Below are 13,605 nucleotides of genomic sequence, written 5' to 3' on the forward strand. Positions count from 1 at the left end.
GAGTCTTGTCATTTTAGCTTCTAGGGAGAATTCAGGCTTGATTTGATCCAGTACCCACTTATTAGTCTTTTTGGCTGTCCACGGTATCCGCAAAACTCTCCTCCAGCACCACATTTCAATTGAATCAATTTTCTTCCTGTCCGCTTTCTTCACTATCCAACTTTCACATCCATACATCATAATGGGGAATACCATAGTTTGGATTATCTATACAGACCATTCAAACGATACCTAAACTATACATATTCATCACCTAAGTATGGCTATTGTGGCTCTATCCCCATGTGCTCAGCTACCTACCTAGGGGACAAAAGTAAGATTTAGAACAAGTGTATATAATTTGCCAGACCATCCATGGCTAATTGTTTTTTCAATGAAGGCCTAACCTCCTTCCTTTCTAGAGATGAAGGAAATTTTCCTTCTGTCTGAGAGGAATCCACAGCCCTCAAAAAGTGTCAGTTCTGATTTTCCCCAGTATGTTTTAACTGGCCAGGCTCCGGTTTGCAGGTAACAACCCTCACAACTATCTCCAGGAGCCTAATATCGGTCAGGAAAAAGAATTCCAAAGTATCTACGCAACTCTGGCATGCAGGCGATTCGCCACCAAACTGGCTTTTAACTCTCATCAGATCAAAGAGATTTTATCATAGCATTCCACGGAATTATCTGCCTGGGAGTTGATTGCGGTGTTAACAGGTCATGTAGCCCCTTGAACAATTTAGCTAATGCAATGGTTGCAAAGAAAGACCATATCTACTGCAATCTTGCAGGCCCTCGGGTAAATTCTGTGGAATCTTCTGTCTGACCTGGTGTGTGTTTTCTGCCAAGAAAGCTCTAGTTAGCTCCCTAATTGTTTTATCTCCCCGTTTAGATAGCTTTCGTTGTACAATATTGCATCGCTTCTTCAAATCTGTGATTCAGTTTTGTTTTACTGTTTGAGTATTACAAAGCTTTATTGTATGGAGAGTACACTATTTTTAGTGTGCTATTCTCTAGTTTGGTAATCTGGCTTTATTACATATCGATTGCTGGTACAGCAGTGCCTCTGAGAACCAAATAAATAAATTTCCCTAGTAAATCACAGCCAAAGGTCAAGGGCCTGAGCAGCAGTTCCTCACCATACATGCTGGAACCCACCTACCAGGTAGGACCAGAACCACGGGTTCTACCTCCAAATGCCCCCTAGTCCCCACCCGGAAGGGCAGGCCAGAAAGATACCGTGGGCCAAGAGGTCCAGGAGAATCAACCGTATTGCCCTCCCTCTGCCCATCTCCCAGCGCAGGTTACCCCCCCAGGGTAACCAAAGTTGTTTCAATCCCATAACCAGGCCTAAAATCTGACTGGAAAGGATCTAAGTAGGGTTGCTAGTCCCGCGCTGGGGGCAGGGGATCCCCTGCTCTCACCCTCCACTCCTGCCCCGGCTTACCTGGCCAGCAGGGGAGGAATGGGCCTCCTGTGGGCATGCTCCCAGGCAGCACGATGCGCTCCCATGAACCCGATCCAACCCGGATCATGCCGCTGTGGAGCACAGGAGCACTCCAACGCTCTGCAGCGGCCTGATTCGAGCATAATCCAACCAAATCTGGCCGGATTCGGGCCCGAATTGGGCCCAATTCAGCCCCCCGCGGAGTGAAAGAGCACTCCCAGGGGTGGCCACGTGCCACGTGATGACATCACTTCCAACAACAGAAAACGAGGCAAGGTAGGAGCCGGGTCCCCCACCTTCTGCTGGGGGGTGGGGGACGGGAAGACATGGCAACCCTAGAGCTAAGGAAACTTGTCTCATCCAAGAAAGCTGGAGGTTGTCCAGCCACCAACTTTTCAATCACCTTGGTCAATAAGGGAAGATTAAGTTAAAGCCATTCCGATATACACATCCTCCCTTGACAAAAAGAAGAGTCCAGTCGCACCTTTAAGACTAGCCAACTTTACTGTAGCATAAGCTTTCGAGAATCACAGTTCTCTTCGTCAGATGCATACAGTAAATTTGGTTAGTCTTAAAGGTGCTTCTGGACTCTTTTCTATTTTGCTACTACTGACTAACACGGCTAACTCCTCTGGGTCTATGTCCCTTGATAAGGCATCTGTGGGATGAAGGCTCTGCTTATTGTCCTCGCAAGGTCTTCCGTTTATTTTTAATTTGGCCTTGTTAATCAAGTTGTTGAGGAGTCCTTTCAGGTTCACACCCATGCCACATATATTCTCTGCCTTTATATTCATCAGGTCTGGCCTCTTCCTTCTGAGGAACCAAAGGATTATGCCCTCCCCAACTCCAGCTGGAGTGAAGACATGATGGATCAGTTCGACAAGTTCATGGCGATGTCTCAAGATGGGACATGGCGAAGGATCCCTTCTCACAGGCATATTAAGTGTAGCGTTCCAGGCAAGGACCTCTGGTTTTTTCCTCCCTCTGTGTAGGAACATCGTTTTCAGACTAACCGTCTTATCCAGAAACCCCCAAAATCTAGCTCAAAAACTCTCTTCATAGATGCAGGTGTTATGATTGTAGGAAAAAAGACAGCTATGAATCACAAGAAAGTGGACATAAATAAGGAAAATCCCAGAAAAAAATCATGTCCTAATTCATACAGGCCCTCGAGAAGGATATACAGGGATGTATGTTGACTTGACATCCGCAGTTCCAGCACATCACAAGAAATGGTTACTTTTCAACAAATGGATTGGGAATTAATACCCATCCTATCATAAGTTCATTTTTTAGTCATCAGTGCAAAGTCCCCGGTCTTTATAAACCTGTCTGATACAGGGAATAGAAGGAAGCACATATTAAAGACACAGTAATTATATTCAAAATGAGTTCTAAATCTTCGGGTAACCCCAAAGGGTTGGAAGGTAAGATGTATGCAACCATGCTATTAATTAATTTCAAATTTCCTCTAACACCTAGTACTTCCTGGGGAAATTGACCTTGTGGGGCATGATTTGGTGTGTGGGGGGGGGCACAGTAGGCTACAGTGTGAGGGGGGGGAGCAAGAAAGAGCCCCTTTGTCCGGCACAACTCCATTCCTGCTAGCCAGGATTCACCTCAATACGTTTAATTGAGCCAGTTTGGTGTAGTGGTTAAGAGCACGGGACTCTAACCTGTGATCCAGTTTGGTGTAATGGTTAAGAGCACGGGACTCTAATCTGGAGAGCCGGGTTTGATTCCCCACTCCTCCACGAAGCCAGCTGGGTGACCTTGGGTCAGTCACAGCTTCTCGGAGCTCTCTCAGCCTACCCACCTCACAGGGTGATTATTGTTGTGGGGATAATAATATACTCTGTAAACCGCTCTGAGTGGGCATTAAGTTGTCCTGAAGGGCGGTATATAAATGGAATGTTGTTGTTGTTATTATTATCATTATTATTATTATTAATTTGGAAGTACTAAAGTAAATGGCAGTTTCAATCTTCTCGTAGCTTCTGCTATTAATGTCTACATGCAACATTATGCAGAAACATTTCTAGAAAATGAATTAAGTTTCTCCAGTTCTCAGCATCTCCTGTATCAGTTCCTGAGGCTGTTTGTTGGTAGTCAAACTCTCTTGAGGCAAATGGAAAGAGTTGTCATTTAGATCACCAGGGAAGATAGTACTGCAAGCCACTCGTTCAGTTCAAAGTGTTAAGCGGCAAGGGAGGCAGGGTAAAGGGAAGGGAAGACAGTCTAGTACAGAGGTGGCAGAGGGCTGTGAAAGAATCTGTCCCCTCCAGAGCGATCTGGACTGGCTCTGTCTTTTAAAACGACACTTCCTGACTAACGTTGCGTCTCCCGACACATGAAGAACACGTCAGAAGTCTTATATAGAGAGACTGTCAGGATGGTTTACATTATTATCCTCACGACAATCACCCTGTGAGGTGGATGATACTGAGAGAGCCCTGAAAGAGCTGTGACTGACCTCTAAGGTCACCCAGCTGGCTTCAAGCGGAGCAGTGGGGAATCAAACCTGGCTCTCCAGATTAGAGTCCTGCCACTCTTAAGTGACTGACCCAAGGTCACCCAGCTGGCTTCAAGCGGAGGAGTGGGGAATCAAACCTGGCTCTCCAGATTAGAGTCCTGCCGCTCTTAAGTGACTGGCCCAAGGTCACCCAGCTGGCTTCTAGCAGAGGAGTGGGGAATCAAACCTGGCTCCCCAGATTAGAGTCCTGCCCCTCTAAACCACTAAACCAAACTGGCTCTCATTTTGCATCATACATTTGACGCTATTGTAAAATATCTAACATATGCTCTAATATATGTTCTTTGTTGGAATCCACATCAATAACTATTACTTTATTAATTAATTTAGTATAACAACACATAACATCTACAATGGCCTGCCCCCAGAGACAGCTGGATCTTGATGCCCTCAAGAATTTTCAGACTTCTTTGATAAGGTGTTTTGAACATACCTGTATTAGGTATCTTCAGCTGACTTCTCTCCTCCCCTGCAGAGAGTATGAGGCAAAAACTGGAAGAGAATAATAGAGAGATCCAGTACTTCTGCAGAAATATTGATATGGAAGGTCTGGGCTTTGAATATGCCATGTTCTTCAACCAGTCACAGAAAAGGATGGTGTGTATTTTCCAGCCAGGTCCCCTCTTGGAGGGCCACCCTGGGTAAGATATGAGAAATTGTTGTTCTTGGCTTGCATCTAAATTGCAATTCTGCAGTGTCAGCCATTTTGTGTTTGGCTTTCCCTACCCTCCCGGCAGGAGAGAGGGGGACCTGGCACGTACCAGGGTGAGTTCCTTGCGTGTATGCAAAGCGCTCTGCTAGGTGCGATGATGTCACTTCCGGGCATGTCATCGTGCCTAGCAGTGAGCATGTCCACTACGTGCTGGCCCAGGAGCCTTTCTGCCTCGTAGGCCCATTCCCCAGGCCTCTTCCTTCTGCCCACAAGGTGGGTGGTGGCAGGGGGCAGAGGCTGGGACCAGAGGATCCCACCCCGCCCCCCATTATGGGACCACACAACCCTAGTCTGCCTGATGTCACAGCTGTCTTGTAGCGGCACTCGTCACTCTGCCTCGAAATTCCAAAGGTGCTCGCAGGCTCAAAGAGGTCGTGGACTCTTTGATGGGATCTTCACATTGGTTGCTGTTGAGATTCTGTTGATTTGGTTTTTGCTATTATTAATTTTCTTATTCCTGCTTATTGTTTAATATTGGTATGTTGCAAGCAGAACTGACGATTTTTAATAGCAAGCCTGGCCTGGCCCGCCCCCGCAGTTTCCTGACGCATGTAATCACCAAAATATAAAAATAACAAACTTAAGGATTGTTTTAACTCATGATACAACAACATCAGCCATACCATCTCGGGTTCATACTCCTGCTCATCCTCCAATGGGATTTATGCCTTCACATGTCAGCAATGCCCCTCCATTCTCTACGTTGGACAAACTGGCCAGTCCCTTCAATAAAGAATTAATGGACATAAGTCTAACATCAGAAACCAAAACATTCAAAAACCAGTGAGGAACATTTTAACCTTCCAGGACATTTAGTTGCTGACCTAAAAGTAGCAGTTATCCTGCAGAGGAATTTCAAAGGGAGATTAGAAAGAGAGACTGCTGAACTGCAACTGATAACGAAGCTCAAGACAATGCATCCACCTGGATTGAATCAAGACCTAGGCTTCCTGTCTCATTACCAATGCTGATTTCTCCACACGCACCAACCCTCTGTACCTCACCCTATCCAATCACTCATGCTATTGTCATTCACCAGCTATTGTCATTTACCTATTTGTCATTCAGCATCTGAACTCACTCCACTCTCCAAGATATAAGGACAGATGGACTCACATTCTAGCTGTATCTGAAGAAGTGAGTTGTGGCTCATGACAGCTCATACCCTACCACAATTTTTGTTAATTACAATTTGAGTTACGATCAATTTAGGGGAAAATATCACGTAAGCTTCTGAGTCAGAGCATCTTACTATATAATTGAGTAAGCGTATTTCAGACAACTCACTTTATACCCTGGTGCACCACCAGAGGGTGCCGCCACAGAGGGAAGCCTAGGCAAGGCACCATGTCCCTCCAGAAAATGTACCATGGTGGGAAGCCGAGGCTGGGAGCAGGATGGGAGCAGGGGGCAATGCACACCCTCACCTTAACACAGTTGGCATTTGGAGCGGAGCAGGTGGTGAGGCCCTAACCCTCTCCCCACCTTAACCCAGCTGGTATTAAAAGCAGAGCAGGTGGCAATGCCTAACCCCCACCTTAACCCAGCTGGTATCAACAATGGAGCAGGTGGCAATGCCCACCTGCCTTTGAAACAGTTGGGATCAGGAGCGGAGCAGTTGGCAATGCCTGCCCCCCTCTGCCTTAACCCAGCTGGTATTAGGAGAGGAGCAGGTGGCAATGCCCACCCCCCACCTTAACCCAGCTGGTATTAGGAGCGGAGCAGGTGCCCACGCCCTTCAGACAGCTGGGATCAGGAGCGGAGCAAGTGGCAATGCCCATCCCCCATCTTAACCCAGCTGGTAGTAGGAGCGGAGCAGGTGCCCACGCCCTTCAGACAGCTGGGATCAGGAGCGGAGCAGGTGGCAATGCCCATCCCCCACCTTAACCCAGCTGGTAGTAGGAGCGGAGCAGGTGCCCACGCCCTTCAGCCAGCTGGGATCAGGAGCGGAGCAAGTGGCAATGCCCATCCCCCATCTTAACCCAGCTGGTAGTAGGAGCGGAGCAGGTGCCCACGCCCTTCAGCCAGCTGGGATCAGGAGCGGAGCAAGTGGCAATGCCCATCCCCCATCTTAACCCAGCTGGTAGTAGGAGCGGAGCAGGTGCCCACGCCCTTCAGCCAGCTGTGATCAGGAGCGGAGCAAGTGGCAATTGCCATCCCCCATCTTAACCCAGCTGGTAGTAGGAGCGGAGCAGGTGCCCACGCCCTTCAGCCAGCTGGGATCAGGAGCGGAGCAAGTGGCAATGCCCATCCCCCATCTTAACCCAGCTGGTAGTAGGAGCGGAGCACTTGGCTATACCCCTCTTCACCCAGATGGGATCAGAAGCAGAATAGGTGGCTTTGCCCATCCACTGCCTTAACCCAGCTGGTAATAGGAGCAGAGCAGATGGCAATGCCCACCCCCCACCCCCCACCTTAACCCAACTAGGATCAGGAGCAGAGCAGGTGGCAATGCCTGCCCCCTTCAGCCAGCTGGGATCAGGAGCGGAGCAGGTGGCAATGCCTGCCCCCTTCAGCCAGCTGGAATCAGGAGCGGAGCAGGTGGCAATGCCTGCCCCCTTCAGCCAGCTGGAATCAGGAGCGGAGCAGGTGGCAATGCCTGCCCCCTTCAGCCAGCTGGAATCAGGAGCGGAGCAGGTGGCAATGCCCATTCCCTAACTTAACCCAGCTGGTATTAGGAGTGGAGCAGGTGGCAAAGCCCTTCCCTGTCTTAACCCAGCTGGTATTAGGAGTGGAGCAGGTGGCAAAGCCCTTCCCTGTCTTAACCCAGCTGGTATTAGTGGTGGAGCAGGTGGCAAGGCCGACCTTCTGTCATCACCCATTTGGGATCAGGAGCGGAGCAGATGGCAATGCCCACCTCACTCCTTCACCTCGCTGGGATCAGGTGCAGAGCAGGAGGCAATGCCCATCCTCTTCAACCTACTGGAATAAGCCACTGAGCAGGTGGCAATGCCCACCCTGTCTTCACCCTGCTGGAGTCAGGAACCAAGCATGCATCAATGCCTGACTCCCCTCAACCTGCTGAAATCAGGAGCAGAGCAGGTGGCAATGCCCATACCCCCTTCACCCAGCTGGGATCAGGAGCAGAGCAGGTAGTAAAGCCCACCACCCACCTTCACCTATCAGTATCAGGCGTGGAGCAGGAGGCAATGCCTGTTCCTCCCTTCACCCAGCAGGGAGCAGGTGCCAATGCCCACCCCCTCTTCACTCAGCCGCAATCAGGCTTGGAGCAGGCGGCAATGCCTGCTCCCCTTCACCCAGCCATAGTCAGGCGCAGAACAGGAGGCAATGCTCCCTCTTTACCTGTCATTTATCATGCATGGAGCAGGTAGCAAAGCCCACCACCCCTTCACATGGCCGAGATCAGGCAGATCAGACATGGAGCAGATGACAATGCCCACCCGCCTCCTTCACCAGCTGGAATCAGTGACGGAGGAGGAGCGAATGCCTGCCTGCCAGCCCTCCCCTTTCTAGAGCCCGTTGTATTTTTCCCCACAATGGGCTTTGTTGCTAGTAGGTATCATGAATATAATATGGGTATTTAGGGAATGCATTGCCTTCGCTGCCAATCCCCCAAACTGCAGTTCTCAAACAGCAAAGCAAGGGAGTTCACATGCAAAAAGAGTAAACCAAATTAGAATGCTCAAAAATAAGCCTAAGTTCCAGGGGGTTTTTGAGCGTTCACAGGTGCCATTCACCTTTTATGACTTAGGAGCTGAGCCTCGGCAATTCTGTCATTCTCTTGAGGCCCTTTGGATTTTACTTCGATTTTTTTCCATTTCCGCACTTGGGATTTCGAACCTTAGCTCACATCATCTTCCTCATGTCTCTGCTTTGTTGTCTGGTTTGTGTCTTCCAGAATAGTGCACGGTGGTTCTGTTGCCACCATTCTCGATAACACCCTTGCGTGGTGTGCCATCTTTGATACCTGTGGGATGATGGTAACTGCTAACCTCAGTGTAAACTATAGGAGGTACGCGGATTTGGGGCTACCATTTTGAAAGAAAAGTGGGTTAAATATGTCTTGAATAAATATTTTTCCACCCTGAAAAGTAAGAATTGGGGTACGGCCAAGTATAGTTGGTGTGGATGGGTGGAGAGCGGCTTTTCTAGACCTTCTTAATTTTCCTCTAGAAACTCAAAATGGCAAATATGCCAGTGGAGGTCACTGTGGCGCATAGATTGCCAGAGGTCCCATGGGTGTGGGAACAGGAACACATCACAACAGCATTAATAAGTCCAGCTGTCAGATTCCTGCTTCCACAGAGCTATACCCCAGGAGCTTTTGGGATGAAAAGCAAACTCTGGCCTGAAAGTTTTAGTAGCCAAGAAAGCTTGCCATTTGCTCACCTGTGGGGGGTAAACTCTGCCCTTGGCTCCAGTCTGCCACCCTTGAGAAGCTGAGAGCAGGCAGGGGAAAAAATGGCACATAACGGCCTCCACAGTGACGCTCTAGGAATTTCCTCAAGTCTCTATGTTCTTTACCACAGAGAACAAAGGAAAGTCATAGACTGTCAACCAAAAGTGTCACATTCTCCTCAAACTCTACCCTCCCTACCACCACCTTCAAAATCTCCCAGTATCTTCCAAGGCAGTGTTGGCAACCTGAGACCTGATTGACCCCTAGCTATGACTAGAAGCTCACATATTAAACTTCAGAAGCCCACCTTTTACTTGCTCGATTTCCCTGTCTTGTCCCATCTTCCTTCCTCAACCTCACCTGGGGAAAGGCAGGGTGGGATTCTAAAAGTCGAGAACATAGATTGTAATCGATGCCCCGATATCGTCCTTCTTGCAGCCCCATCCTGCCGGGCTCTGTAGTCCTGGTAGATGGGAAAGTGGACAGAATCGAGGGACGGAAGACATTCCTCTGTGCCCAGGTGCAGAGTGTGGATGGGCAGACCCTTCATGCCGAGGGCACAGGTAAGCACTTGGTTCCCACCCCCTCCCCCAAGGTTTGAGAGCTTTGATGGTTGCTCTCAGAAACCTGGTGGATCTGGTCCTGCTCCCTCGTCTACCGAGAGACAGGCTGTTAATGACAACATTCGATTTATACACCACCTTTCAGGACAACTTAACGCCCACTCAGAGAAGTTTACAAAGTGTGTTATTATTATCCCCACAACAATCACCCTGTGAGGTGGGTGGGGCTGAGAGAGCTCTGAGAAACTGTGACTGACCCAAGGTCACCAGCTGGAGGAGTGGAGGAGTGGGGGATCAAACCCACTTCTCCAGATTAGAGTCCTGACGCTCTTAATCACTACACCAAACTGTTACAAAGGACAGGGCCTTCTTAGTTGTGGCACCTCAGTTTGGAACTCTCTCCCTATGTCTGTGCACCTGAGCTGTTGGTGTTAGGTTGCAACCTCTCTCTTTCCCCATTTCCCCACCCCTGAAATGCATATCAGGAGAAGTCCTGATACTCTCAATGGCCAATCCGCCCCACCCAGGAGGTAAGTTAGGCTGAGAATGTGTAACTGGCCCAAGATCACCCAGTGAGTTTCCATGGCAGAATGGAGACTTCTTGTCCTAGTCTGCAGCTCTAACCACTACACCACACTGGCTATCATGGGGTGGCTGCTGTTGAACAGTAGCAAGCAGCTGGGCCTGGGCGAGTTATGTAATTTTTGTGGTAGCAAACCACCTGGTGTTTTCCTGGGCCTGGCCTGATAAGTCCTCCCTCAAAAGCCCAAAGAGTCCTGGTGTGAGGCTCATCCCACACTAGCAATCCCAGCTAGCCCTCCACCATCCTGCTGGTTGCCCGTGGTAGATATCATCAGACCATCCCAGGAAGGGGTTGCACCAGCTTGTGCCTTCTCCTGGCTGGGAAAGACAGCCTCTCCAGCACTGGGGTTGAAGGCAGGGGGGCTGAATTGCATGGAGCTTTGCTGCTGATGCCAAGGTAAGATGGGCAATGCAAAGATTGGCAGCACAGGGTTCCTGGAAAGGGCCCTGCCTCCCCTTTATTGATGGAAACCAAGGACTGAAGGCTGGCAATACTATTGTGGTTGCCTAGCAATGACCCCTGCAAGCATCCATTTCTTAAAGCTACAGATTCTCCTTTTTTATTTTAAAGATTTCAAGTTTTTCTGCAAACCTGGGGCATTTCTCAGGTTCCTAGAAATATCTGTCTTGCCTGTTCATCTGCAGATTTGGTCATGTTGAGGATTAGCAACATGCACAAGTGTAGGACCTACAAGAACTTGTGGGAGGGATCTCATTCCCCCCCCCCACACGCACACACTATTTCATAGCTTTCCCCCCCTATCTTGCTTCCTTCTGTCCTTCCCATGCACCCATATTTGTTTCAGTTCAAATTCCTTGGTTCTGGGGACGTTATTTAGATTTGCACAGAAGAACCATACACGTCCATCCCGTTTTTAAATATTCCTTGCCCGGAGGGGTTTTCTTGGAGTGATTGGTCAAGGACTTGCCTTACATGTACGTTGGCTGAATCCTCTCTCTTTCTCTTGCTTCTCCTCTTCTTGGTTTTAGCTCTGATGCTCCAACTGGATCACAGCAAGCCTGACCGGCAACATATATATTCCAAGTAACTTTCTCAATCCCACCCGAGAAACCCTGAGCTTCTCCTGGGCCTGTTCATCTGGAGCAAAGCCTGTTCAGTCCCCCGTCGGCATCTCTTGCTCTCCCCAGTACTGGAGTCGGCAACCCTCAAAGTGTCTCTGCCCTTCCTAACTCCATTTTGTACAACCCTCAGTGATGGTTCCTCGTCCTTCTCCAACGCCCACCTCCAGTTCAACTGCCAGAGCTCCCGACCCCTTCGGACTCTTGCCTTCTCTCCCAGGAACGTTTCTCTGCTTCTGCCTTGTGGGGAAATACTGAGATCCAAAACAATAAAGAGCCCAGTAGCACCTTTAAGGCTAAACAACTTTATTGTAGCATAAGCTTTCGAGAACCACAGCTCTCTTCGTCTGATGCATCTAACGAAGAGAGCCGTGGTTCTCGAAAGCTTATGCTACAATAAAGTTGGTTAGTCTTAAAGGTGCTACTGGACTTTACTATCCTTCATCTGACGAAGAGAGCTGTGGTTCTTGAAAGCTTATGCTACAATCAAGTTGGTTAGTCTTAAAGGTGCTACTGGACTCTACTATCCTTCATCTGACGAAGAGAGCTGTGGTTCTCGAAAGCTTATGCTACAATCAAGTTGGTTAGTCTTAAAGGTGCTACTGGACTCTACTATCCTTCATCTGACGAAGAGAGCTGTGGTTCTCGAAAGCTTATGCTACAATCAAGTTGGTTAGTCTTAAAGGTGCTACTGGACTCTACTATCCTTCATCTGACGAAGAGAGCTGTGGTTCTTGAAAGCTTATGCGACAATAAAGTTGGTTAGTCTTAAAGGTGCTACTGGATTCTACTATCCTTCATCTGACGAAGAGAGCTGTGGTTCTCGAAAGCTTATGCTACAATCAAGTAGGTTAGTCTTAAAAGTGCTACTGGACTCTTTACTATTTTGCAACCAAAATATTTACATACCTAATTCAAAACAGAGTGATAAGAACCAACATGATAACATACCTTCTATGGAGTGGAGTATTTCAAGTTTCACCTTGAGCAATGAAATGAAAAGGGTAGAGCTGCCTGTATCTTATAGCCAAGTATTTATTTATTTAGGTTATTTATGGTCCACATTTCTCACCGAGACTCAAGGCGGATTACACAGTGTGAGATTAGTATAGTCAATATCAAGGATATTTCCATAAACAATGATATAGGGTTAATAAATCCAAGTTCAAACAGACATAGCATTAGCAAGAATCCAATTCAGAGCTGAAGAAATGCTGAAACAAATAAGCAATTTTATTTTATTTATTTTATTTTATTTATTTCAAATTTGTATTCCGGCCTCCCCGCAAGTGGGCTCAGGGCGGATAACGACATATTAAAATACAATCAAAATACAGTTAAAATTTATATTCCTTAAAAACAACACATATAAAACAGGACGGTGGACAGCCTTCACAAGGAGGGTTAAGATTTTATACACCCCCTTTTTTTTCCAGGCCGGCGGAGGCCCAGCCTCAGCCATATGCCTGGCGGAACAACTCTGTCTTGCAGGCCCGGTGGAAGGATAGTAGGTCCTGCCAGGCCCTGATTTCAGCAGGCCGAGCGTTCCACCAGGTGGGAGCCAGGACCGAAAAGGCCCTGGCTCTAGTCGAGGCTAGGCGGGCCTCCTTGGGGCCAGGGACCACCAACAGCTGTTTGTCCCCTGATCAGAGTGTCCTCTGGGGAATATATGGGGAGAGACGGTCCCGTAGATACGCTGGTCCCAGTCCTCACAGGGCCTTATAGGTCAATACCAGAACCTTGAATCGGATCCAGTGCTCCACTGGCAACCAATGCAGCTCGCGTAAGAATGGTGTTATATGCGCCTTATTTGGCACTTTCGTAATAACATGCGCTGCTGCATTTTGTACCAGCTGTAATCTCCAGGTTAGGCTCAAAGGCAGCCCCACGTAGAGCGAGTTACAGTAATCTAGCCTAGAGATGACCGTTGCTTGGATCACTGTAGTTAAGTCACAGGTTATCAGGTAAGGGACAAGTTGCCTGGTCTGCCGCAGATGGAAAAAAGAGGACCTGACAACTGCTGTGATGCTGTGAGTGACATTAGACAACATATAACTACCCAGTAGGATCATACTTCAAGCACAGGTAGCACATACTGAAAGCAACAGATAGGACGTAAGGCAACAGTGGTGAAGTCTACGGTCCCTAACTCATTAGCGAAGCATCTGAGACTTCATCCCTACAATACAGCCCTCCAGTCTGAGTAAAAAGCCAGTTTTGCATCATTTGCAGAAAGCTAAGAGAGTGGGGGCCCTCCTGACCTCCTCAGGCAGGCCGTTGTCCAGGGCTGGGGCCACCACAGAGAAAGCCCGTGTACGGGCTGCTGTTGATTTCGCCCATGTGCAGGCT

General features: G+C 48.5%; 1 protein-coding gene across 1 annotated transcript; it reads left to right on the top strand.

Annotated features, from left to right (window-relative positions):
* Window positions 1–1,123: 1,123 nt before the first annotated feature.
* LOC129325715 (acyl-coenzyme A thioesterase THEM4-like) lies at window positions 1,124–13,388 on the top strand (the record flags this gene model as incomplete). The annotated part of the gene is made up of 6 exons (XM_054973561.1): window positions 1,124–1,144; window positions 2,224–2,383; window positions 4,435–4,600; window positions 8,531–8,644; window positions 9,470–9,594; window positions 13,369–13,388. Coding segments are annotated over exons 1-6 (606 nt in total), but the record flags the coding sequence as incomplete, so codon positions are not given.
* Between the last annotated feature and the right edge of the window lie 217 nt (window positions 13,389–13,605).

The sequence above is a fragment of the Eublepharis macularius genome, chromosome 1 (genome assembly GCF_028583425.1).
Source record: "Eublepharis macularius isolate TG4126 chromosome 1, MPM_Emac_v1.0, whole genome shotgun sequence".
In the NCBI taxonomy this organism is placed as follows: domain Eukaryota; kingdom Metazoa; phylum Chordata; class Lepidosauria; order Squamata; family Eublepharidae; genus Eublepharis; species Eublepharis macularius.